This window comes from Dromiciops gliroides, chromosome 5 (assembly GCF_019393635.1).
Source record: "Dromiciops gliroides isolate mDroGli1 chromosome 5, mDroGli1.pri, whole genome shotgun sequence".
NCBI classification, from domain to species: Eukaryota; Metazoa; Chordata; class Mammalia; order Microbiotheria; family Microbiotheriidae; genus Dromiciops; species Dromiciops gliroides.
The window spans coordinates 244,059,730-244,087,603 of NC_057865.1; the positions used below are offsets into that span (position 1 = coordinate 244,059,730).

General features: G+C 40.8%; 1 protein-coding gene across 3 annotated transcripts; it reads left to right on the forward strand.

The window, feature by feature from the left end:
• Positions 1-1,818: 1,818 nt before the first annotated feature.
• Positions 1,819-27,822, forward strand: TMEM19 (transmembrane protein 19). 3 transcript variants are annotated; one of them, XM_043965130.1, is made up of 7 exons: positions 1,819-1,920; positions 2,558-2,708; positions 5,902-6,015; positions 20,904-21,041; positions 21,674-21,928; positions 24,970-25,179; positions 26,713-27,822. In XM_043965130.1, exons 2-7 carry the CDS (start codon positions 2,579-2,581, stop codon positions 26,874-26,876), a joined length of 1,011 nt encoding a protein of 336 aa, XP_043821065.1. In that variant the 5' UTR covers positions 1,819-1,920; positions 2,558-2,578; the 3' UTR covers positions 26,877-27,822. The 3 variants fall into 3 exon arrangements, with proteins under 3 accessions (XP_043821065.1, XP_043821068.1, XP_043821067.1); XM_043965133.1 differs by lacking the exon at positions 1,819-1,920 and adding an exon at positions 2,065-2,213; XM_043965132.1 differs by lacking the exon at positions 1,819-1,920 and adding an exon at positions 2,158-2,307.
• The last annotated feature ends 52 nt before the right edge of the window (positions 27,823-27,874 follow it).

Consider the following 27,874-nt stretch of genomic DNA (forward strand, 5'->3'; position numbering starts at 1 on the left):
AAGGAGTCATAATTATAGAGACAGGTGCAAATTTGAGTTTGGAAAAATATTCTCAACTCACTTAAATGTCACTTTGGTAGAAAAAGAATATTTACTATAATAATGATAACAACAGCTAACACTTATATAGTGCTTACTATGTGCTGGGCGCTGTACTAAGCATTTTACAATTATTTCATTTGATTCTTTCAACCCTGTGAGGTAAGTGCTATTATTATTATTATTATTATTATTATTATTATGCCTTTTTACAGATGAGGAAACTGAGGCAAACATAACTTAAGTGATTTGCCCAGAGTCATACACCTAGTAAGTATATGAGGCTGGGATTTGAACTCAAGGTCTTCCTGACTCAGTGTCCCTGTACTCCGTGCAGATAGCCCCTCATAAATGAGGCATTAGGCAAAATATGCTTTTGGTGGGAAGAGTTTCATGTAACCTAGTGAATTTAACTAGTACTTCCTATATAGATCACCTAAAGGAAGTATCTTGAAGGTCATCAATTTCCTTACCTGATTTTATGGAACACACACACACACACACACACACACACACACACACACACACACCCCTCCAGAGCAGGTCACATATGCAGGATTTTGATAGTTTGAAGAGGAATCAAATAAGCCCAGCACAAATGCTTTGGTTTTTTGTTTTTGTTTTTTGTTTTTTTGCAGGGCAATAAGGGTTAAGTGTTTTACCTGGGGTCACACAGCTAGGAAGTGTCTGAAGTTAAATTCGAACTCAGGTCTTCCTCAGTCCATGGGTAGGAGGGGAGCACTATCTACTGCGCCACCTAGCTGTATGTGTAGGAACTACTTATGTAGAAACCTGTATCACTACAGGTAAGCTAGCACTCCGACTTAGAATCTTACTGGGGCTCTGAGGTTGTGAGTTACCCAGTTCCACAGTGTGTCAAAGGTAGGACTAGAACCCAAGTCTTTCAGAATGAAACCAACTTTCGATTCACTACACTATGGTGCTTCTCCCAATAAACAAACCAAATAAAAATAATACGATATGGAAAGGTTTGCTCCGCAATCTATAAGCTAAAAGACAAAACAAAACAAAACAAAAAACCCAGAGAGCACAATTTTTACAAGACAGCATACTAACTGTTTTGGCCTTGGAATCCTTTCCTGATGGCCCCTCTCCCTTACTGGTGTCTTCCTCTTTCCCCCTCTGCCTTGTGGTTTTTTGTAAACATAAAATAAACACTTCCTGGGGTAGAGAAGAAAGAGGTGGCCTGATGTCCGGAAGACCCGCGTGCACTCACCGCCTCTGATATAGACCAGCTTTGGGACCCTGAGCAAATGACTTAACCGCCCAGTGTGCCAGGCACTCGCCAACACCGGGTTGGAAAGTTGGAGAGAGGGTGCAGAGGTTCGCTAGTGAAAGGAGTTTCCTTATGCCAGTGAAGTCATTGGTCTGATGCACAAAAATATAGTGAGTACTATGTAGGTGATCATCATCTTCATCATTTTATTATTATTAATAATAATAATTATTATTATTAATCCCCTCTCGGGGCCTCAGTTTCCCCACCCTCCCCCATCCCTGTAAAAAATACAGGCTTTGCCTCCATAACCTCCAAGGTCCCTTCCAATTCTAAGTTTATAATCCCATTCACACCCGAAGGCGCGAGTTCTGTAGTCTAGGATGCGGGTGCTGAAGATAAATAGCGAAAAGTTGCGGGAGCCCCTGACGTCCCCTATCCGACACCCCCCCCCCCCCCGTGGCCTTGACCTTGGCTCGGCTTCCCGGCCCCGCCCACATGAGCTCGGCCCTCCCCCGCGTTCCTGATATGCTCGGCTGAGCGCATGCGCGGGGAAGGCCGGGCGGAGGAGCGGGCGGAGCCGGAGCTTGGGCTGGCTTCGGGAGCCTGCGCTCCTTCTTCCCCATGCAGCAAGGGCCCTTCCAGTAAGTCAGAGCGGCGGCCGCCGTGGGGTGGAGGGAGGGTGCGGGGGTGGGGGTGGGGGGCAGCTGGAGGCCCCGGCCCACTCCTCCAGCCGCCCTGCGGCGCGCGGGTTCTGAGTGCCTTGCGCGGGGCGCGGGGCGCGGGGCGCGCGCCCCGGGACTCTGGGCTTCCCCTCCCACCTGTCCCTCCCTCAGCTTGGGGGGCGTGGGAAGAAGCCCGGGCAACCGCTTCTGCCTCCTCCGAGGTTGCTGCAAGAGAGGGCCACCCCCTGTGCCTCCTTCCGCAGCTCAGTCAGGTTGGCTGGAAGAGGCGCCCCTGCCCCCCTTCCTTGGGGAGGGGTGGGGGGACCCTTCACCTCCTTGCCTGGCGCAGGTGACAAGAGTGGGCAGGTTAGAGCTCTCGGCGTCTCTGCCCCAATGGCCGCGTTTTCCTCCTGCACCCACAGCTGCGTTTCCACTCTGAGAAAAGATTTTTAACAGCAACCCCTGCGGGTTGCAAGCAGCCTTCGTTTTTCCCCTTCCGTAGTAGTATTGTTAATTTGGGGGCTTTTCGGTTTGGGGGCGTGGATTTTGTTTGCCTTCAAAGCAATGTTTTACTTGGCTTTTCCAAAAAAGGCGATATATTTCTTTTTCTCCCCAGGTGATCGATTTCCTATATCCCATGAAAGATCTTGAGGCCAATATATGCAAAAGATATCTAAAAATGATGACTAATATAATTATCCTGAGCCTGATTCTTTTCATTTCTTTATCTTTCTGGATTATGTCCATGACTGCAAGCACCTATTATGGTAAGTATAAGGGTTGGTTTGTTCGTCTTTAGCGTCTAAATTATATTAAAATGGCCCCTTTGCTACCCCTCCATCTTTTCAGGTGCATGCCTTTTGACAGGTTGTTTGCTCTTACTTCGTAATTACGGTATCAGTATAGTTGATCGAGGCAACTGACATGAAAAATAAAGGCATATTTACTGCATTTCTTAACATTGTGGACATGGGTGATTTCAGACAACCCAAAATCAAGGGTACGGGGATGGGTGGGAAGGAGATGTTCTTTTAGCAGGCCTGTGAAGCCTCTGGATCCCTTCTCAGAATAATATCTTATTGTCCCTACTTACTCGTGATCAAAGGAAATGCTAAATTTGAGTTAGAAGCTAATAAAAATAAATACGAAAAAGATTTTTCCCCCTAGTTCAAGTTTCTCAGCCCTCTGAAATCTATCCAGCTTTAAGAGCCCCCTGCCTTAAAAGTTTCTTCAAGCTTGGAGAAGGCCATTCTAGTTCCACAAATGCCTGTCTAAACATCGACAGATTTCCCAACATGACCATTAATAAGTTGGAATGTTTTGATAATTTTTTCCCCTTGAACCAGGCCCATGATTGTGAGTTCTGACTTCTCCCCCTCCCTCCCATCAGTTGAGAAGCAAGAAATATGCTATCAGTTATACATGTGAAATAATGGATAACGTTTCCATATTAGCCAGGTTGCAAGGGGGGAAAAAAAGCAAGAAAATTAAAGAAAGGGGGAAAATCATGCTTTGATGTGCATTCTGACTCCATCGGTTCTTTCTCTAGAGGTAGATAGCGTTTTCATTATTAGTACTTCAGAATTGTCTTGGATCCTTGTATTGCTGAGACGGAAGTCATTCACCTTAGATCATCATACGGTATTGCTGTTGGTAGCAGTACAGCGTTCTCTTGGTTCTTCTCACTTCACATTTCATCAGTTCATACAAATATTTCCAAGTTTTTCTGAAACTATTCTGCTTGATTCCATTGCAATCACTTATCACAACTTGTTCAACCATTCTCTAATTGGCAGACATCCTCTCAATCTCTAATTCTTTGCCACCACAAAAAAGAGTCTATAAATATTTTTGTTTTTTTCCTTTTTCTTTGATTGTTCAGGGATACAGCCCTCTAAGTGATATTGTTGAATCAAAGGGTATGCACAATTTTCTAGCCCTTTGGACATAGTTCCAAATTGTTAGTAGTATTGATTTGCAATCAGTAAACAATTATCAAGCACCTACTATGTACTAGACTCTAGGCAAAGTGCTGGGGATTCAAAAAGAGTCCCTGTCCTCAAGGAGTGTACAGTCTAATAGGAAGACAGCATGCAAACAAACATATACAAATTAAGCTATTTACAGATAAATAGGAAATAATTAAGTGAAGGAACTCACTGGAAATAAGAGGGGTTGAGGAAGGTTTCCTGGGGCTTAAAGGAAGCAGGAGAGTTCACTACTCCAAGCAGAGGAGGGAGAACATTTGAGGAATTGTGGACCGGCCAAGAAAATGTCCAAAGCTGAAATATAGGAAGTGTCTTGTTCCTGGAACAGCCAGGAGGCTGGTGTCACGGGATCTAAAAGTACCATTTGGGCAATAAAGTGTAAAAACTAGGGGGCTCCATAATGAAGGTCACTGAATGCCAAACTGAGTGTTTTGTTTGCTCCTGGAAGCAATAGGAAGCATAAGTGAACTAGTTACAGTCACTTGGTTACAAAGCTAGGCTCCTAGGCCTCAGGGCTGGAAATCAAAAAATAAATGGATTAACTTCACAGGGGTTAGGTACATAAGATTTTTTCATTTAATATAGCTCTTGAAAATCTGTTGAGATTTTAAGACCAGTGAACTACAAAATACTTTTGTGACTTTGACTTAGGGCTTTATTTTTTAATAATTTATGCTACTTTAAGTCTTCATCCGATTTTTCACTTTTACTGTTGAAGAATTTCAGAAAGAAAACTTGGATCTTTTAATTTGGTTTGAGGGGTTGTTTTTTTTTTGGGGGGGGGGTCATTTTCAAGAGGACAGTCTTAGTTTTTTTTATGCCTGAAGGTAATTTTACATAGTGAGGAACTATTTTTGACATTCTAGGAGGAAGTCTTTGATCTTCTGAGATATAAGGACAGGAACAGGACATTTGGTTTCATGAGTACAGGGAATTTACATTTGAGAAAACTTCCATTACCAATGCTGATCAACATCTCTGTAACATACACTCTTAGGGTGGTGGCTAGGTGGCTGAAAGGTTTAGGTGACTTGCCCCAGATTACACAGCAATGGTTCCCACCCTGTGGGTTGAAGATCCTCAGGGGTTGGGGTGGTGCAGAATTATTGCAAGAGGTTCTCAAATCCTTCATAAGCAAATATACCTCCTATAGACTGAGTACATAATGCCTTGCATATATAACTATTACTGTTTTTTAATATCTGATTAATTAAATTTTAATTGTAAAGCATTACTGAATTTATATAAGCTTTTAAAAATAATTTGTCAGTCAATGGACACTGTAGTCAATGGGCATTTATTAAGTGCCTGCTGTGTACTAAGCACTGTGTTAAGTGCTAGGCTGAATAATAATAACATAATAACTGTAACCTCATAATTGTTGTTGTATTGGGGGATCCATGAAATTATTTGACATATGAAAGGAGTCCTTACACAAAAAGGGAACTGCTGCATTATTCCATCGTAACTTGTTGGTGGTCAAGTTGGGAATTGACATTTATGTAGCCAGGTGGCCCTTCTCCAGGTCTGAAGAACCTTTTCTTCAAAACCAGCCACAAAAGTTGGGGTTGGGGGAAAGGGGAGAACAAGCATTTATAACGATCCTCACAGCAACCTTAGGAAGTAGTTGCTATTATTATCCCCATTTTACCATGGAAGAAGCTGAGGCAAACAGGGTTAAGTGACTTGCTCAGGGTCACCCTGCTTGTAATTGTCAGAGGCCAGATGTGAACTCAGGTATTCCTGACTCCAGGCCCATCAATCTATTCCACTGAGCTGCCTAGCTGCCTAGCTGCTTAGGCTATTTAATACAAACTTGGACAGGGTCCATCTCCAAATGCACATGTCAGCTTGGTGTCAGTTTCTTTAACCACTAACCATATCTATCTTTTAATGGGTGTGATGGTGGTCATTATAGAGTCTTGCCACTTTGACCGTGCTTAACCAGATCTATTCATTTGAATTCTTTCAGGTTCCTTGCACCCTATTTCTCCGTGGCGATGGCTGTTTTCTGTGATAGTTCCCGTTTTGATTGCATTTAATGGCTTAAAAAAGAAGAGTCTGGACCACAGTGGTGCCTTGGGAGGTATTTATTTTCTTGTAGTATTTCACTGAGCTGTGGAGTGAGTGTTTGGCCTTTTCGTGTCTGTTATACGATATTAAATCCATCCTTCTTTCTGAACTAAATTAGTATCTCCAGTGAGTATCTTCCCAAAGTATGGTGTTACAGCAAATGTACAATACAGAAATGACATTAGATCTTATATTATTCTAGCCCTCACTTTTTAATGATGTGAAATGATGATTTTTGAAAATAACCTTCCGAAATAACGCCATAGGAAAATGCCCAGAGCAGAAAATAACCTTCCATGAAGATATAAGGATCTGTGATTTTCTAAGGAAGGGGAACTCTTTCCAACAAAGTAGACCCAACCGATCTAATACTTAGCATATAGAAACCTAAGGAGTTGCTTGAGTCACATAGAGGCTAAGTGACTTGCCCAGGGTCCTAGAGATAATAAGTGTCAGAAGTAGGGTTTGGACCTCTTGTCTTCCTAACTCTGACTCCGAGACTATTACCCATAATCATTAATTGATAAACTCATGTGTGGTTTATTAACATGGCTATTTTCTCACAATAAAAATGGGTCATGGGACTTAATTTACTATTCAAGAACTGTATCAAATTTGGCTTTTCAGTAGATAACAAGGAGACTAAAGGACTCTGACCATTTTTGTCTTTTATTTGGGTTAATTGCCCTTTTGCTCATAGCCTTGGGAGCAGTATTCCCAGTTTGGAGGTCCAGGAACAGACTGAAAGTATGAAACTTGGGAATAGCCATCAGGAGTGACGTGGGTAAAACTTTGAAGAACTAAGGAGGACATCTGACGATCAGGATTCTGAGTGATCTGGGCAGATTTCCTTGAATCTTAACCAAATAGCCACCCTGGGCTGTGGTCACTTACTTCCCTGGCTATTCAGAAACATCTTGAGTACTCTCAGCATCGAGATATCAGTTAAAATCAGTAAGCACCTCCTAGGTGCTGGGTTCTATCCTAAAGTGAAAATGAAACAGCCCTTGCCTTCAGGGAGCTTACACTCTATCAGGCAGGACAAAAATAGGTATATTCAAAATATGTACAAAATGTAATAGACTACCTCTAGACCACTTCCTTGTTCCTAAGAGACTTCATTTTAATACTATTCAGGTAAAGCACCACTGGGACGCTAGGTGGTGCAGTGAATAGAACACTGTCCCTGGAGTCATGAGGACCTGAGTTCAAATGTGACCTCAGACACTTGATACTTACTACCTGTGTGACCCTGGCAAGTCACTTAACCCTCTTTGCCTCAAAACATCCAGGGCTATCTCCAGTACTGATTATATCTTCTCACTGGACCCAGATGGCTCTGGAGGAGAGAGTGAGGCTGGTGACTTGCATAGCCCTCCCTCACTTAAATCCACTTCACAGTAAGTCATGACATCACCTCCAGATGTCCTGGTCCTTTTCAAGAGTGAAGGACTAATAACAATTCACCACATTATTGACAATCAACCCCTAGCTTATACCATGAACATTTAATCTCATCTGCCTTCATGTCTAATAGTTCCGTACTGATATTGAAAAGGAATGACACTTTTTCTAACAAGGATTTTTTTTTAAAGAATGTGTAATACTGGCTTTAAGTCTTTACGTAGGTATTATATCTTTAAGAGACAATGAAATCTTGGATGACAGGTTAACTTATTCTGGGAGGAGTCTGGGAGGAGACTGAGAGATTTGGAGAGAGTGTTTGATGGCTGAAAAGAGAACAAAAAGAAAGTAACAGAATTTATTTCTTGAGAGAACTGGATTTAATTCCTGTCTTTCAAGGAGATCTGAAGATAATTTTTGAGAAGGCTTTAATTGATGTTGAAAGAGAACCAAATGTTAGGGCTGTGTTTCCATCATTGAGCAGTAAGCAGTTGTAGTGATAGTTAAAGGGGACTTTGACTGTGATCTTTCTCCCAGATATGTTGTAAACAATTGTTTATGTCTTTTATTATTTATTATGCTTTACAATATGTCCAATAACTTTGATCATTTAAACTTTGTGATTAGAGATCTGATACATATAGAGAATGATAAATGCTTATGGAGAAAAGAGGTTTCTCCAGTAAAATGGCTCAGAGAGAAATGATTAATGAGCAAGATGTTGCCATTTTTGTAGTCAGTAGAAATATTAAAGCATTCTCTTTCATTACTTTAGAACCTGGAATGAGAAATAAGGGAATTGAGCTAGTTGAAGGTAGGGAGAGATGTAACCTAATCTAAAGTGAGTGATTCAGGGTGATCCTTGCTACATATGCAAGAAAAATTTATTTAAAAAACATAGCATCCAGGGCAGCTAGGTGGCGCAGTGGATAAAGCACCAGCCCTGGATTCAGGAGGGCTTAAATTCAAATCCAACCTCAGATACTTGACACTTACTAGCTGTGTGACCCTGGGCAAGTCACTTAACCCTCATTGCCCTGCCCCCCAAAAAACCCAAAACATAGCATCTTAGAGTTTCTTCCTCACAAACTACCCTGTGGACATTTCAAACTGGGTGTTCATAGGCGCCTCAAATTCACCATGTCCACAATAGAACATGTTACCTTTTTCCTCAAATCCACCCTTCCAAACTTTCCTATTCCTATTGAGGGGGTTACCATCCTTCTAGCCCAGCAGGTTCACAACTTTGGTGTCATCCCTGACTCTTCTATTCTCATTCACCCCAAATACTGAATCAACTACCATTTATTTCTCTATAACATTCCCTTCTCTTGCTCACACAGACACTGCCCTCATTCTGGTTCTGATCAACTCTTTCCTGTCCAAACTGTTTTATTACACTAGTTTATCCTCCACCCACTTGCAAAAAGTACTAACCCTATCACACCCTCTACTTAGTGAGCTCCAAAGATGAACTCTTCTGTTTGCCATTTAGAGCATTTTTTTAACCTGACCCTTTCCTACCTTTCCAAGTTCCTTACCCACAATTCCTCTCCACACATTCTGCATTCCAGCCATAGTGTCCTACTTGTTGCTCTACACATGATGTTCTGTCTCCCATCTCTGTATCTTTGCACTAGGCATCCTCATGTCTTCCCCAATAGAATTTAAGCTCCTCAAGAGCTTGCTTTTGTGTTCCGAGGGCTTAGCAGAGGACCCAGCACATAGTAGGTGTTTTTATAGCATGCTTGTTGGCTGATACATCACAACACTTTAAAAACCTTGTTGCTCCCCTCAGCTCTATTTAGTAATACTGATAGTCCTATTTTACAGATGAGGAAATAGAACCTCGGAAGTTAAGTGACTTGGTGACATAGTCATGTAATGTAGCTACTAAGTTGCAGACCATAAATTCAAACCCAGGTCTCCTGAGATCTGGGACATACATACGAGTTCTCAGTTTAGCAATGACATTACTTTATTTGACGTAATGCCAATGCCTGGTTATTTGAAGTTGTTAATTTTGAGTTAAAAAAAACTGAAGTATTTTTTCCTGCTGTGAGAGGAATGAATAATGGTAGCTATAATCTGTTAACTTTCTATGTGTTCCAGCTGATAGAGAATTTTTAAAAACAGTTTCATCTAATAAAAAAGAAATAAAAAATAGTTTTATATAATATTTGAGTAAATTCTTATTTACATTAAAAATTTACTAACCTATGATTTTACTGGGGGGTAGAGAGCTCCCAGTGTGGGAGATCCCTTTACCAACTCAAATCTGGAATTTAAGAGCATTGTCTCAAGGTACTGTAAGGTTAAGTATCTTACTCAGTTTCACCCCCGCTGTGTGTCCAAAGTGTTTTCATCTGGCCTCAACTCCAGTTGGGAAGTGTACAAGTTAATTAACCAGGAAATAATACTAATGGTGTTTGTTTCTAGATGATGTGTCAGAATTGTTATTAAAGGGGGCAGCTAGGTGGCGCAGTGGATAAAGCACTGGCCTTGGATTCAGGAGGACCTGAGTTCAAATCCAGCCTCCGACACTTGACACTAGCTGTGTGTCCCTGGGCAAGTCACTTAACCCTCATTGTCCCACAAACAAACAAACAAACAAACAAAATAGAATTGTTATTAAAACCTTTCCTGTCCATTTTTACTCCATCCTACCTTTTAAGCCTTCTGATGTGTTACTACCATGCACACATTCTGCATTCTAACTCATCTTGCCTTCCTGCATATTCCCCACATGTGGATCTCCATTTCCTGCCTGGCTGACACCATGCCTGGTTTATGCCTCTAAGTTCTATTTGATCCTTCCATCCTTGCTGTTTGTTTTGGGCTGATGGATTCTTCTTTTGACCAAAAATTTATACTCTCTCTATGTGCCTGGTCCTTTTAGTTGGTGAAGTAATTTGAACATTCAAAAATGCTGAAGTCTTTTTCATTACACTGAGGTTCTCTGCCAAGGACTCAGTCCTGGACTTAATGGAGCTCTGGTTGTTGGTCTTTGGCCTTGTTTAAATAGCCCTTTGTATGCTGGGGAGGCATTTTGGTGACATACATCATCCTTCTTTCCTTGTTCACTTCTTTTGGTCCTTGGGGCTCTAGATTTCTATGGTGAATCTCTGATTGATATTCCTGGTCTCTACTGAATGTCAAGGAAAAGTTCATTTTCTTTTCAGTTTGAGGTTGTGGTCATGTTGGGTGGAAGGGAAAACAGGCAATAGAGTTTATAAGGATTTGAAATTCAACAGTATTTCAGGTGTCTGCAGATCTGAAGATATAGCCTAGCTGGTAGATCCTGTCCTATTTCTTCCCCACCCCAGCTTGCAAAGAGGAGGTTGAATTTCCAGCATTACCAGTACATTTCCTCCATTTTAGCACAGTGTGTTCAAAGAGGCCTGGGATAGGACTCATTAGAGGCCTGGGTTTGAATCCTGTCTCTGATAGAAATGAGCTTCACTGGCTCTGAATTCAGAAGGATCTGAGTTCAAATCCAGCCTCAGACACTTAACACTTACTAGCTGTGTGACCCTGGGCAAGTCAGTTAACCTCAATTGCCTCACCAAAACAAACAAAAAAACAAAAAAAAAAAGAAAAAAAAAGAAATGAGCTACAACTAAACTTCCCTGTCTCTTCAACTTTAAAATAAGACTAATACTGCCTGGGAGTGAGACCAATAATATTAATAATAGCTAACACCTCATTTGATCCTCACTGCAACCCCAGGAGGTTAGATGCTTTTATTATCTTCATTTTACAAATAAGAAAACTGAGGCATGCAGAGGTCAGATGACTTGCCCATACTACTACAAAGATCTGAAGCTCCACAGCATAAGATTTTAGAGAAGGTAGATGGTGTAATGTTTGTAAAATGCTTTGTAGGTCTTAAAAGGCTATATAACTGTTAGTAATTATTATTTTGGAGCAGCTGAGTGGTGCAGTGGATAGAATTACCAGAAGAGCAGGCTGGTTTTTGAAGGGGCAAAGTAGAGACCAAATAGCCAACATTTTCTGGATTATGGAGAAAGCAAGGGAATTCAGGAAAATCATCTATTTCTGCTTCATTGACTATGCTAAAGCCTTTGTGTGGATCACAACAAAATGCAGCAAGTCCTCAAAGAGATGGAAGTATCAGATCATCTTACTTGTCTCCTGAGAAACCTGTATGCTGATCAAGAAGCAACAGTTAGACCTATTTAAAATCCTAAAAGTGTTGCACTCTCTATATGCCAGCAAATTTGGAAAACTCAGAGCAGTGGCCACTGAATTGGAAAAGATCAGTTTATGTCCCAAACCTAAAGAAGGGCAATGCCAAAGAACGTTCAAATTACTCAACAGTTGTGTTCATTTTATACACCAGCAGGATTACGCTTAAGAGTCTGCAAGCTAGGCTTCAGGCAATATGTGAACCAAGTATTCTCAGAAGAGTAGGCTGGTTTTCAAAGAGGCAGAGGAACTAGGGACCAAATTGCCAACATTTTACTGGATTATGAAGAAAGCAACAGAGTTCCAGAAAAACATCTACTTCTGCTTCACTGACTACACTAAAGCTTTTGACTGTGTGGCTCACAACAAAATGTGGCAAAGTCCTCAGAGAGATGGGAGTACCAGATGCTGTATGCTGATCAAGAAGCAACTGTTAGAACCAAACATGGAACAACTGATCAGTTTAAGATTGGAAAAGGAATATGACAAGACTGTATCTTGTCACCTTATTTAACTTATATAGAGAGTAGATCATGTGAAATGGCAGGCTGGATGAATCAAAATCTGGAAATAAGGTTGCGGAGAGAAATATCGACAGTCTCAGATGTGCAGATGATGGCAGAAAGAGAAGTGGAATTCAGAAGTCTCTTGATGAGAGTGAAAGAGGAGAATGTAAAAGCTGGCTTGAAGCTTCATATTAAAAAAAAACCTAAGATCTTGGCAACTGGTCCCATCACTTTCTGACAAATAGAGGGAGAAAAAATGGAAACAGTTTCTGATTTTATATTCTTGAGCTCAGACATCAATGCAGATGGTGACTGCAGCCCTGACATTAAAAGATACTTGTTCCCTGGGAGGAAAGCTATGGTCAATCTAGATAGCATACTAAAAACCAGTGGCATCACCTTGTTGACGAGAGTCTGTATATTCAAAGCTATGGTTTTTGCAATAGCAATGTCTGGCTGTAAAAGTTGGCCTATAATGAAAGCTGAGCATTGCAGAATTGATGCTTTTGAATTTTAGTGCTGGAGAAAACTTTTGAGAGTCCCTTAGACAGCAAGGAGATCAAATCGGTCAATACTTAAAGAAATTGATTCAGGCTATTCACAGGAAAGCCAGGTACTGAAGCTGTAACTTAAATACTTTGGTCACATAATGAGAAGACTGAACTTACTGAAAAAAAGCTGATGTTGGGAAAGATTGAAGGCAAAAGGAAAAGAGGATTAGATAGTGTCATGGAAACAATGAACATGAACTTGGACAGACTTCGAGAGAGAATAGAAGGGCCTGTCGTGCTATGGTCCACTGGGTCATAAAGAATTGAACATGACTGAATGACTGAACAATACACACAGACTCTAGTGAGAATAATCTGTTAAAGTAGTAGACCCATGCTCACCCAGTGAGTCACCCTCCCACCCAACTGGATTTGTAATTCACAACGTAAAGATAATATAAGAAGAAGTAATTAAGACAAAGTTGATCTGAGGCTTTTGTGCTGCTTCCTTTGAGAGGCAATATTACCCTCTGTGGCTCTTTCCTATTGGGCTTTAATGACCTCATTATTCTTTTTTTTCTTTCTTTCTTTCTTTCTTTTTTTTTTTTTTAGTGAGGCAATTGGGGTTAAGTGACTTGCCCAGGGTCACACAGCTAGTAAGTGTTAAGTGTCTGAGGTCGGATTTGAACTCAGGTACTCCTGACTCCAGGGCTGGTGCTCTATCCACTGCGCCACCTAGCTGCCCCGACCTCATTATTCTTAAGGAATTAAACTACCACACTTTTGCCTCTGATAGAAAAACAATCTCTAATCACACATCCCCTGCATGTTTCACAATGTGAAGTCATGTGAATTCATAGGAGTGTTGTAAGGGAAGCTCTGGAAGAAGGACACAGGTAAATGCAAGTTGATGGTTGATGACTGTGAAGCATCAGTTGAGACCCTAAAGGCTTCAGTCCCTCTGGATACACTTCTTTGCTAACAACTGAATCTGTTTGTTGAAGAGATACTAAGTAATGTGCTAAAGGGGGAACACTTTCTCAATGAAGGCTTTTCTCACTAATTATTAGTACAGAATCTGAACACCTTCCTCACCAAATCCATTGGTGTCAGAAGGAGCCAAGATATTTGCAACAGCCTGCAGCTTTCTAGTTGGCTCTTAAAACCAATTTCTGTATCTGTTCTCAGCTCCAGTAAGGGCTAAATCAACTCTAAAATCTTTATCCTGCTAGAGTTCCCTATGAAAGTTCAAATAGGTGTTGTTCAGGTATATCTGACTCCTCATGAAACCATGAACTGCAGCATGCCAAGGCCCTTCACTGTCTCTCAAAGTCTGTCCAAGTTCATGTTCATTGCTTCCATGACACTCTCTATTCATCTCATCTTCTCCTGTCCCCTTCTTTGATCTTTAGTCTTTCCCAGCTTTAGGGTCTTTTCCGAAGAGCACCATGTTCTCATCATGTGGCCAAAGTATTTAAGCTTCAGCTTTAGTATTTGACCATCCAGTTGAACAGCCTGAATTATTTTCTTTAAGGATTGAATGATTTGATTTCCTTGCTGTCCAAGGAACTCTCAAAAGTCTTCTAGCACCAAAATTCAAAAGGATCAATCTTGTGATGCTCAGCTTTCATTATAGTCCAACTCTCAAAGCTATACATTGCTACTGGAAACAGACCTTTGTCAACAAGGTGACGTCTCTGGTATGCTGTCCAGATTGGCCATAGCTTTCTTTCCAAGGAGCAAGCATTTTTTAATTTCCTGGCTGTAGTCACCATCTGCAGTGATATTTGAGCCCAAGAATATAAAATCTGACACTGTTTCCATTTTTTTTCTCCCTCTACTTGACAGGAAGTGAAGGGACCAGTTACCAATATCTTATTTCTTTTTAAATATGAAATTTTTTATGTTTGCTAGCTCTTACGCTCTCCTCTTTCACCCTCATCAAAAGGCTGCTTCTTCACTTTTCAGATAGCTAAAGAGCACGTGGTGTCTGGAAGGGCTTCTCAAGAAAGTTGATGGAGTTGGTCTTATGTCTTGGGTCATGGATACTTTATAATTAGTGTCTTATGATTTAACTATAACTATACTACCCAGAGCTGATGTTTCTGGTACAAGGGTTCTTCCTCAGGGCCCTGTGGATAGATTTCAAGGAATCTGAGAACTGAAATGGGAAAAAGAATAGTATTTTTTTTACCAACCTCCAACTAAAATTTAGCATGTCCTTCAATTAAGAATTTTTTTTTTAATTCTTCTAAGAAAGGGTCCCTAGTTTCCACAGCCTGTCAAAGAGGTTCATGACACACACAAAATAGGTTAAGAAGCCTGTTCTGATGGTTTGGTTTTAGTATTAACAATAGGACAGCTGTTCTCCTGAAAGATATATTTAAGGTTAGAGGCAGGATAGGAGGAAAAGAAACAGTAGAGAAGTTAGTCTTAATAAGGAAAGTGACACTGAAGGGCCTGGGCACTCCTGGAGATGACTAATACACAAAGGAATTAATTAGCCTATCTCTTTAAGTCAACCTTGGGATAATAAAGAGCTGGTCTCAGAGCTAAAAAGGGCTGGTTCAAGTACTGGCTCAGACACATCCTGGCTCTGTGGCCCTGGGCAAGTTACTTAACCTTTTAAGTCGTAGAGAAAATACTTCCCTGCATTAACAAGAGGGAGCTTCTTATATCAACGAAATTATGGGTCCAGGGCAGCTAGGTGGAGTAGTGGATAAAGCACCGGCCCTGGATTCAGGAGTACCTGAGTTCAAATCCTGCCTCAGACACTTGACACTTAAATAGTTGTGTGACCCTGGGCAAGTCACTTAACCCTCATTGCCCTGCAAAACAACAACAACAAAACGAAATTATGGGTCCAGTTCTTCTCTGATATCTTTAAGGAATCTGTCCTCAAAGGGTCTACTTCCTGCCCTAGGATCTGACATCAAAGTACAGTATTAATACTGTTTTTTAATTAATACTCAGAACATTATCTTAGTCATATATTTTAAGCAGTTGTAGGAAAAACGAACATGGACTGGTTCATATTTTTATGTGTATGTGAATACACACACATATACACACCCCTTATATCAGCTGGAGAGAAAAGGAAGCTATACTTTTTTCTTTTGACATAATACTTCTTTAGACCTTATTTAAAGGTAGTGGGGAGGGCTTCAGGGAACAACTAGGTGGAGCAGTGGACAGAGCAGTGGGCTTAGAGTGAAGAAGACTCATCTTCCTGAGTTCAAATCCACCCTCAGAAGCTTACTAGCTATGAGATTCCAGGCAAGTCACTTAACCCTGTTTGCCTCAATTCCTCATTTGTAAAATGAGCTAGAGAAGGAAATGGCAAACCGCTTTTGCATCTTTGCTAAGAAAACCCCAAATGGAGTCACAAAGAGTCAGACATAACTGAAAAGTACAGTACAATTACAGAGCAGGAGGGATCCAGGCCCTCATGTTCCCCAAATTATATTCTCATTTTTTTCCTCACTCTCCATATCCCTCCCAATGTATATATTTGCTATATATTATATGTTTAATATTTCTATATGCATTATTTACATATACACAGACATATTTGTTTGTTTGTTTAGCTTCACTGAAATATCAGCAGCTGTCTATACCTCTGGGATAAATCAGTCAGTTAACAATTTATTGATTGTTACCAGAGAGGTGGTGGACTATAGGTGAAGGATAAGGCATACATCTTCAGACTTGGCCAGTATATGTTGATTTGCTTGACTTAACTGTATTTCTTTGTTACAAGGGAGGGTTTTGTTTCAGGATGAGTCATTGAGAAGGGAGCAGCTTTGGCGCAGTGGATAGAGCACCGGCCCTGGAGTCAGGAGTTCCTGAGTTCAAATCCAGCCTTAGACACTTAACACTTACTAGCTGTGTGACCTTGGGCAAGTCACTTAACCCCAATTGCCTCACTAAAAAAGAAAAGAAATAAATGTGGGATAAAGCACCGGCCTTGGATTCAGGAGGACCTGAGTTCAAATCTGACCTCAGACACTTGACACTTACTGGCTGTGTGACCCTGGGCAAGTCACTTAACCCCAATTGCCTTACCAAAAAAAAAAAGAAAAAGAAATAAATGTGAAACACATAAGGAAATATGTACTTGTAGAGGTGAAACAGAATACAGTACTCAGAACTAGAACAGTATACATGTTGGGGGATATGCAAGGAAAACAGAAGCAGCATTGGTGAAATTTGGGGATGGCCTGGGGTGGAAATGCGGGGGAGCCACAGAAGAGAAGCATTGTTTTTAATTTGTCAGGTTCTGCTAAGTTAAGGGCTTAAGTATAAATTTTGCCCCTTGTCTGTCCAATTGGTTGTTTTGTTGACCGTTAATAAGGGCTTAGGGTGGCGTGTGGGGGTAAGGGACGGGTTATTCAGATTGATTATTGCATTAGTGCATACAAACTATCTCCATCAGTGAAGATCTGCAGCCCCTGTGTAACTGCTCGTCAGACATGCCCATGAGCACAGCTAGGATGTCTTATGGATTCCAGGTCCAGGCCTCTAACCAGCCCTGTCCTCCATTCATAATGGCTAGTGCCCTGATGACACCACTGGTAAGGACCAGCCTGTGGTATCTGGGGATTCACCTGCTCTTTTCCAAGATTATGTATTTAAAAATCTCTGAATCAGAGGGTTAACCACTCTAAGCCAATAGAAAGCAAGAATTCCTCTTTCAGTATTCCCGATAATTGGTCAATCAGGTTCCACTTAAAGACCTGCGGTTTTAGGGAATCCCTCTGTTGATAATTTCCAATTTATCTTCTATACATGTATGTGTCACACATGTGTGTATATATACACACTCATACACAAACACACATATATATCTCTTGTATATGTGTATGTGTGTATATATCATATATATATATATATTTTGTCTGTGTGTACACACACACACATACCTTGTCTATATGTAGTTGTTTGCATTTCATCCCCCACCCCCCAGTCCAAACTGGGCTCCCTGAGGGCAGGGATTCTCTTTTGCCTCTTTCTGTATCCCAGGCACTTAGCACAGTGGCTGGCACAAAGTAGGATGTTAATAAATGTTTATTGACTGTTTATTCACTGAACAAAGTGTTACAGCAGCCAAGGGATAAAACAGATTAGGGGCCAGAGTGAGCAAAGGAGGGAAAAGTGGGTTCTAGGCAGGGCCTGGCTCACAGCACAGACGGAAGGCTCTTCAGTAATGTTTGTGGTCACATTGTTAGGTTTGTTTGAAAGGTGTTGCCAGCCGCATGCATGGAAAGAGTGGGGGTCCTTGAGGGCCTCCTCAACAGGATTTACCAGGCACCAATAGGAAAAGGAAATTGCCCTAACAAGCAAAGAAAGAAGGTAGTTTAGTCAAAACCATCTGTGAGGGATAATACCCTTCCTTCTGAGATGGCCTGTTTTTCTTTTTAACTATTAATTGTTTTTGTTTTTGTTTGTGGGGCAATGAGGGTTAAGTGACTTGCCCAGGGTCACACAGCTTTAACTATTAATTGTCAGGAAATTCTCCTTATATCATACAGAAATCTGACTCTGTAGCTTCTGCCTATTATCCAAATAGCTTAAAGTGTTAGAAAATGTATAAATCTATCAGGGATTAGACAGCTGGTGATAGGATCAAGCACAGACTAGGATCATCATCGGCATCTAGGTGTCACCACCAAGTCTGGAATTAGGAAGACCCAAGTTCAGATTTGACCTCAAACACTTAGCAACGGTGTGACAATTGGACAAACCATTTAACCTCTGTTTGCCTCAGTTTTCTCATCTCTAAAATGGTGATAATAATAGCACCTGCCTTCTAGCACTGTTGTGAGGACCAAACAAGATAATATTTGTACAGTGTCTAAGCACAGTGCCTAACACCTTGTAAAGTGCTGTATAAATGTCTTGTTGCAATGGTTCAGTCATTTCAGTTGTGCCTGACTCTTCATGACCCCATTTGAGATTTTCTTGGGAAAGATACTGGAATAGTTTGCCATTTCCCTCTCCAGCTCATTTTATTGATGAGGAACTGAGGCAAACAGGGTGAATTGACTTGCACAGGGTCAAACAGCTAGAAAGGGAGACCAGATTTTAACTCAAGGAGAAGAGTTAACTATTATTATATTATTAATATTAGCTGTATGACCCTGGAAAAGCCACTTAATCTCTTTGCCTTAGTATTTTCATCTGTAAAATGGGGGTAATAACAGCACCTACTTCCCAGGGTTGTTGTGAGTACAAAATGAGTATCACTTAACACAAGTGTCTGGCATATCATAAGTGCTATATAAATGTATATTAGTTTTATGGCCCTGGACAAGTCATTTGCCTCAGTTTTTTGTAAAGTGGAGGTAATAATAGCACTTACCTCCCAAATGAGATAATATTTGTAAAGGGCTTAGCTGGGTAGCTTCTATATAGTAAGCGCTATATAAATATCAGCTATCATTACTGTTGTTATGATAGCATTCACGTAGTGCTTTAAAGTTTAGAAAGTATGTATTTAATTTCATCTACTCATCAACCCTGGGGCAGCTAGGTGATGCAGTGGATAAAGCACCGGCCCTGGATTCAGGAGTACCTGAGTTCAAATCCGGCCTCAGACACTTGACACTTACTAGCTGTGTGACCCTGGACAAGTCACTTAACCCCAATTGCCTCACCAAAAAAAAAAAATCTATAATTGTCGCGAAAAAATTTTAAGTCCGACGGAAGAATGAAAATAACATAGTTTCCAGGCTGAAGCAAATAGGTTTATTGAGAGAGGGCCAGTCCCTCAACAAAACCGATCATACAGGCTTTGGGCCTGAAAGACCCAGAAGTACAAACTACATAGGTTTATATACCCTGGGGGACATTTTCTAACATTAGGACAAGGGATCAGCACTATGATATCAATAGGGTGGATCATTGTTAGGCCAGTGTAAAGCGGCGTGAACAGTATTACTGACCACCTACAGACCCTGTGACATTTCCTAGGGCGGATATCACAAGATCTACTACACTATGTCATAGGAAAATTGAGAAACATGGAAAAAGGACTTGACCTACTAACCTTATGCAATCTATATGAATCACAATTATTTTTTGTTAATATATTGAATATTATTTTAATTAAAGCACTTAAAACTATAGTAAATCTCTTATAACTAAGGGATGGGGAAAATCTCACTCACATGATACACATCAACCCTGTGAGGTAGGTCCATTTCATAGATAAGGCAACAAAGGTAGAGTGACTTGCCTAGAATCACAGAACCAGTAAGTGTCTGAGGCAGGATTCAAATTCTGGCCTTCCTAATTCTAAGCCCAGCACTCTTACTTATAAGTCCTGCCACCTAGCTGCTTCTAATTCTATGAGTTAGGAGATGAATTCTAGTCCTGGCCCTACTAATAAAATATAGCTGTCCTTGGGCAAATCATTTAACATACTAGAGATAATAAGGGCCCTGCCAGCTTCACAGGGTTATTGTGAAAATGAAAGTAATGAATATGAGAGTTCCTTAAAAAGCATACTGATTTTAGTTTCAGGGCAGAAGCTAATGTTACCTTTATATAGCACTGTTTGTGAAGCAAGGCTTTCATGTCTACCACACTTGGCTGATAGACTCCTTTCTCTGGGTCCTAAAGTAATGAAAGGGTATGTTTTGATATTTCCACATGAATTACTGAAATTGCAACATCTTGTTAAAGAGTCTTTACAAGTAAATTATAGCCGTCATTCAAAGAAAACTTAATTCCAATGTGATATAAACTGTAAAAACAGAGAAAGAAGAGATCTTAACAGACGCCTTCTATGAGACAAATACGGTTCTTATCTCTAAATGAAGAACAGGTAGAGCAGAAAAAGAAACCAAAGACCTCTATCTGTAGTGAATATTGATGCAAAAGTATTGTTAAAGAGGCTATAATCCATATGTTAAGAAGATTATACCCTTGGGATTAGGATGAAGTTACATCAGGAATGCAGAATTGCTTCAATATTAGGAAATTTATAAATATAATAACATAACAAAAAATAAAATATGTCTATAAATGCAAAATAATTTATTGCCTCTTAAAGGTATAGTAACCACATCCACAGTATTTGTGGAAGAGCTGGTTGAAGCCAGTGTTATGTTTGTTATACAAAAAGAAAAGAGAAGTAGCAAATAGGCCTGAAACAGCTTCTTTGTTTAAGAATATCTAAATCACCAAGTATAAATTTTGGGAATGTGTATTCAGAATGGTAGGAAAAGGTCATGTTTTATTTTTCTTTCTCTAAATTACCTTTTTTTTCTTCATTGTGTCTCTTTCAGGAGTAGTAGTTGGATTTATCTTGACCATTGCAAATTTGAGCTTTTTTACATCTTTGATGACATTTTTCATTTCTTCCTCAAAACTCACCAAGTGGAAAGAAGAAGAAAAGAAGCGTTTAGATCCTGAATATAAAGAAGGTGAACTTTATCATATTTGTTGATAGATAACACCTAAATTGTGTTTATTATATTTCACTAAATTGTGTTTCACTATAAATTATATTTCACTATAAAAAGAACTTAGGGGGCAGCTAGGGGGCAGCTGGATGGCGCAGTGGATAGAGCACTGGCCCTGGATTCAGGGGTACTTGGGTTCAAATCCAGCCTCAGACCCTTCACACTTACTAGCTGTGTGACTCTGGGCAGGTCACTTGACCCCAATTGCCTCACTAAAAAAAAAAAAAGAACTTAGTTCTTTTCATTTCTCTCCTAAAATATAAATTTGTTTGGTTCTTCTGACATAGTATAATTTATCTGAAAGTCATTTACAACAGCCCTCAATGTAGTTCTTCATAGAATTTTGGAGCATTTAACCTATTCTCCTTTAATCATTTAATTGTTGACAGCAGCTATCAGCACAGTTTATATCGTAATACATTTTATCATTAATCCTTCTTTTACTGAATACTGATTCCATTGTCATATCTTCCATAGCCTTTCACAGTTTAAAAAAAATACACATCCCCACTGCAAGTGACTTCTTTAGCATTTCCTTTTGAGCCTGAAACCATGTCTTTCTTGTTTGTTTGGTTTTTTTTTTTTCCTCCCAGGAGGGCAGAGAAATTGGATTCAGGTGTTCTGCAATGGAGCTGTACCCACAGAGCTGGCATTGCTCTACATGATAGAAAATGGGCCGGGTGAAATCTGCATTGATTTCTCCAGACAGTACACTGCTTCCTGGATGTGTTTGTCCCTCCTGGCTTCCTTGGCCTCCTCGGCAGGAGATACGTGGGCTTCAGAAATTGGCTCTATCGCAAGTACTACCCAACCAAGGCTGATAACAACCTGGCAAAGAGTTCCAATTGGTGAGGGGTGACCTTGTTTCTTAAATCTCTTAGTTTAATGTCTGTTTAATCTTTCTTAGGTTTTAAACATGAGGATTTTGTCAGTCAAAATTGGTACGGTTTCTTAGTATGTTATGAATATAAAATATTCGTAGGCATATTCTAGCTAGAGAAGATAGAGCCACTTGTCATAGGGTCATAGATTTAGAGCTAAAAGGGACCTTAGAAGCCGCTGAGTTGGGGAAAGCTGCATGGTGTAGTGAATAGAGTACTGGCCTTGAGTCAGGGGGACGCAAGTTCAAATCCAGCCTCAGATACTTACTAGCAGTGTGATCCTGGGCAAGTCACTTAACCCTGCCCCCCCCCCCAGTTCCTTTAAAAAAAAAAAAAGAAGAGGCCACCGAACCCAGTCCTCTCATTTTACAAATGAGCAAACTGAAGACAAGGAGGTTTGGGACTTGTACAAGATCACACAGCTAGGAAGTATCTGGGGCAGGATTTGAAGTCAGGTGCTCCTGACTCCAAGGCCAGCACCTGATCCACTACCCTGAAATACCTCTCTGAGGGATTCAGAGGGAAACATCAGAATCCTTGATTCCATCCACCCTAGGATCTCAGGAACCAAAGAAGAAGGAAGGATAAATGTTCTATTTATTTAAATGCCCATCCATTGTCTTTTCATCCCATAGGAGAGAGTCCTTTCTTTAAAACTAGTCTTGGTTGGGGCAGCTAGGTGGTGCAGTGGATAAAGCACCAGCCCTGGATTCAAGAGGACCTGAGTTCAAATCCTTCCTCAGATACTTGACACTAGCTATGTGACCCTGGGCACACAACCCTCATTGCGCCGCAAAAAAACCAGAAAAACAAACAAACCAACAACCCTAGTCTTGGTTTATGTAGTTTATGATTTTCTGTCTCACTTCCAACTCAGGGGGGCTGTTCCAGATCTTCTCTGCTCAGGCTTCCCCCATGACACCTATATGTATTACTAGGGGTGTAATCCTCACCTTGACCACAATAGGAAACAAACTCCCTTTTGCTGCCACAGAGGCATCAGACCCAAGGGTCCTGTTCCCTAACACTGAAGCACAGGGGGTTTAGACCCTCAGCATTGAGGGTCCGAATACTCTTGCTCTCTTCAGTGAAGGCAAGAGGTCCTACTCATGAACATACATCTGCCTGGAAACCTAGTCTTAGCTGGTTCAGCAGCTCATGGTCTAGAGAGGTACTGGTGGTCCAGGCTTTACCTATTACCCATATGGGTAGTTCATTTGGATTGAGAGGAAAGGAAAACTTCAAGAGTCATTACAGGGGGCGGCTAGGTGGCGCAATGGATAGAGCACCGGCCCTGGAGTCAGGAGGACCTGAGTTCAAATCCGGCCTCAGACACTTAACACTTACTAGCTGTGTGACCCTGGGCAAGTCACTTAAACCCAATTGCCTCACTAAAACAAAACAAAACAAAACACAACAAACAAAAAAAAAGAGTCATTACAGGAAGCTTTATTAGCTTTATTAGTGCTGACCATTTGCAGAGAATTGTGAGCAAAGCCCAGCAATATAAGTGGCAAAATCTATTAGAGGAAATAAGAAAGGGGAGAGAGGGAGAATTTCTGATGCTTCTGCCGAGGGTGGGAGACAACCATGCGGCCAAGAGACAGGCTATCCTTGCTCCACTAGGGTTTTTATTGGGTGTTCCCCCAACCATCTGGGTGGGACAGGGGATTATGGGGTGTTTGCCCTGTGCATCTGAGCAGTGATTAAGACTTATTTCTAGATTATGGGTAAGGAAGGACCACCCAATGTTCTAACTAAAGACAACTTGACAGTTAGGGACCCATGCCTAGGAACGAGTTAAGGGGGTGATAATTTATCAGACTACACAGGCAAGGAAGGCCAAGACACAGGCGATTCAACAAAGCAATTAGTAAATTTCAGTAGCAAATGAAAACTACATTGCACATCAGAATGAGAAAATGGCCCCCAAGCAACAAAATGGAGTTTAAGGACCAAAAGCAGGGCAGTTTTCCACAACAGCACCCAGCCCCGGGTGAACTAAAGACCTTGTCATCTTACCTTATTGGAGAAAGTAGAAACCATTCCCAGTGAGCTTCCTCTTCCCTTTTCTACGTCTCAGACCCCTTGATATCTCCAGAGGTGGCCCTGTTTACCCTGGCCAGCCAACCTGTGACTGCAGCTTCTCCAGCGGATTCCCCGTCAGTCTTCTTCTCACCTCCAATCATTCCTTATCTGGTGGTTCCTGTGAACACTGCTCCCCTTCATGTTTTCTTGGGTACAAATAAACTGGCTTTCTTACTGTTTCTCACACTCTTACCCTCTTTTTCTGTGCTTAGCCCAGGCAGTTCCAATGCCTAGAATACAATCCCTCCTCACCTCTGCCTCTTAGAAGCCCTAAATTTCCAGCTCCAGCTGTCCTTTCTGTACTTGTCTTCCCCTATCATCAGGTCATCTCCTTGATCACTTGTTTCTTTCATATCCCTTGCTCTTAGCATGATGAGTGGCACTCGGGTAAGCACCCATAAATGCTTTTCATTCAAAGCTCACCTCTGGTGTCTACGTAGTAGTAGTAGTAGTAGTAGTAGTAGTAGTAGTAGTAGTAGTAGTAGTAGTAGTAGTAGTAGTAGTAGTAGTAGTAGTAGTAGTAGTAGTAGTAGTAGTAGTAGTAGTAGTAGTAGTAGTAGTAGTAGTAGTAGTAGTAGTTAGCATTTATGCAGATTTGATCTTACTTGATTCTCACAACAGTTCTGAGAGATAGGTGCTGTTACTTACCCATTTTACAGATGAGGACATTGAAGCAGCTGGAGGTTAAGTGACTTGCCCAAGAATCACACAGCTGTTTAGTGTCTAGGGCCCCTTTTAAACTCAGGTCTCCCTGACTCCAAGTCCAGTGCTTCTATGTCCTGATGGTTTTAATATCGTCTTTCCCCCATTTATCATTGCCATCATATCCACAATTGTGAACAGTACTCTTCTCTTTCAGTTGTCTCCAGGATAACAGATGACATTTCTTAGTTCAGTGGGGACTTTTTCATGTTTTTTAGGCACCAACGGAGGGGTAACTGCAGTCGGCTTTCTCTCCAGTTTTCTTGGCGGGTCTCTGGTGGGCATGGCCTACTTCTTCTCACAGCTGATTTTTGTGAACGATTTGGAATCTTCTGCTCCCCAATGGCCCGTCGTTGCATTTGCAGGAATGGCTGGTTTATTGGGATCCGTTATTGACTCATATTTAGGAGCAACAATGCAATACTCTGGTAAGTAAACTTAAATTACCTTTTAAACTTCAGTTTTACTATATTGGTCTCTAAGGAATAGGAGAGAAAATGCAGAAGGATGAAAAGTCAATCCATATTTAAGGTTTATAAAATTGATCGTATCCTTTGGCCCATGATCCTATTTATAAGACCGAGTTCTAAGGATGCAGTTGTAAAGAGACTTTTCTTTGCCAAAATATTAATACCAGTGTTGTTTCTAAAAGTGAAAAACTAATCTCCACACCCCACAGTTGGAGAATGACTGAATGAATAACTCTAGCACTAGAAGGAAACTCAGATGTGTCCCAACCTGGGGAAGTGACCTACCCAAGATCACATAGGTAGTAAGTGTCAGAGGCAAGATTTGAACTCAGGTCCTCTAATTCCTGACTCAGTGTTCTTCTTTTGCGCCATTCAAAATTGCAAATATAAAGCAACTTGGGACATACATGAAGTAATGCTAAGTGAAGAAAGCAGACATGGAAAAGTATACCCATCGCCTGCTTTTAGAAATAACCACAAGGGGCAGCTAGGTGGCGCCGTGGATAAAGCACCGGCTCTGGTTTCAGGAGGACCTGAGTTCAAATATGGCCTCAGACCCTTAACACTTACTAGCTGTGTGACCCTGGGCAAGTCACTTAACCCCAATTGCCTCACAAAAAAAAAAAAAGAAGAAAGAACCACAGTAAAATCTTTTATGTATACAGAGAAATAGCATAGCATATTGAATAAAGGGCCAGTCTTGGAACCAAGACAGCCTGGGTTCAAGTCCTTCTGACACACTAGTGCCCCAGGCAATACAATTAAAATTTGCAGATAAATTTCCAGTCTGAGTCATTTAGAAGGAGTTTTCTAGATCACTGAAATCACAGGTCCAGACTTCCCTTTCTCCCTCCCCACCATCCTCCTTCAAACATACACGGACAGAAAAGATAGAGGAAGAAAACAGAGAGCAAAGAAGATCTCGTAACTTTTGCATTCCAAAAATGTAGTTTGAATTTTTAGTATGATTTTATTCCTCTTGACTTTGTTCATGATTGTTATTTTATTCCCCATTTGGTTTACTTGATCATTTCTGTTGATTAATAAAATGACATTATCTTATCTGTGAAATGAGCTGGAGAAGAAAATGGCAAACCACTCCAGTTCCTTTGCCAAGAAAACGCTAAATGGGTCACAAAGAGTGGGACATGACTGAAATGACTGAACAACAAAATTATCTTATCAAGGATGTTTATTTTTACCAAACCTCCATGGGAGAATCAATAAATCAGTGCACATTTGTGAAGTGCCTACAATGTGCTAGGCACCATGGTAAAAGCTGGGATGGTGATGAAATTATGACTAACTTGACCAACATGTAGGCCCTCTCCACTAGAGTCCAAATGACCCCCTTTCCATGGCAAAGAGATCTAAATGGTTGAGTCTGGACCTGTGTCTTTAAGAGGTTGTTTGCCTGTCCCTCATTTCAGTATTGCTGTATCTAAATTGTAAGCTGAACCTTCAACCATGTTTCCTTCCTTTCCACTTCAGGTTGGGATGAAAGCACCCGCTCAGTTGTCAGCCAGCCAAGTGGTGAGACAAAATACATATCGGGGAAGCCTATTCTTGATAACAATGCTGTGAACCTGTTTTCTTCCATCCTTATCGCTCTCTTGCTTCCTAGTGCAGCATGGGCTCTGTGGCCCATAGAATGAACAATTATCGATTTATATCATTGGGAGACCAAGACTGAGTCTAGTTGAACCTTGGGATTCCAATATTTAACCTCAAAACAATCATTTGGTCCACTCCGATTGTAGGGATTTAATTACTTTTGCATTTTATCTTCCCATAATCATAAGTGTCAAGCTGGAAACATTGCAGGAAAGAAAATTCAACAGGCAAAAACAAACAACAAATGTATCTCCCAGGACCCCAGCATACAGCTCTCCAATTAGAATAGAGCGGTTGGAGCAGAGAGCGAAGTCTTTTCTATTGACTTCTGCAACTGCAAACATACTCTTTTTGTGGCATCCTTGAATTTTGCCAGCATAGGGTGGGAAACCAAAAATTGCTTGAAGAAAGCTAGCCTGACTCTCATATCAAAACACTGCTGTGCCTGCTACTGGCTTATTGTATCCATATGCAGTGATCTAAACCAGTATGTGTGTGGAAACATAAACTATTTTGGGAACTCGACTTTTACATGGTTTCTCATCCATCCACCATAAACAGTTGTCCTAATTTTAGACATTGTTTTTAGGTCATAGTAAGCTATATCCATGTAAGAGCATTCTTATTCCTACCTGTTTAATTAGTGGGGAAGGTTTAATATAATAGGTAATTTTACTTGTTCTTATGTCTATCAGAATGTGAGGGAAAAAAAAAAACTTGACTCATAAGAAAAAAAACACAGATGTCTTGCATGTGTTTTAATGTAAATCACATGTACCTTACTGGCTTTTTTAAAAAGTTGCTATATAGAAATTAATTTATTGATGTCAGTAGATTGTTTCTGAAAAAGTCTTTCGTAATAGGCCTTTTTTTAAGTATCTGTAAGGCGGGGGGGGGGGCAGTTAGATGGCACAGTGGATAAAGCTCCATCCCTGGATTCAGGAGGACCTGAGTTCAAATTTGGCCTCGGACACTTGACACTTATTAGCTGTGTGACCCTGGGCAAGTCACTTAAGCCCCATTGCCCCACAAAAAAAAT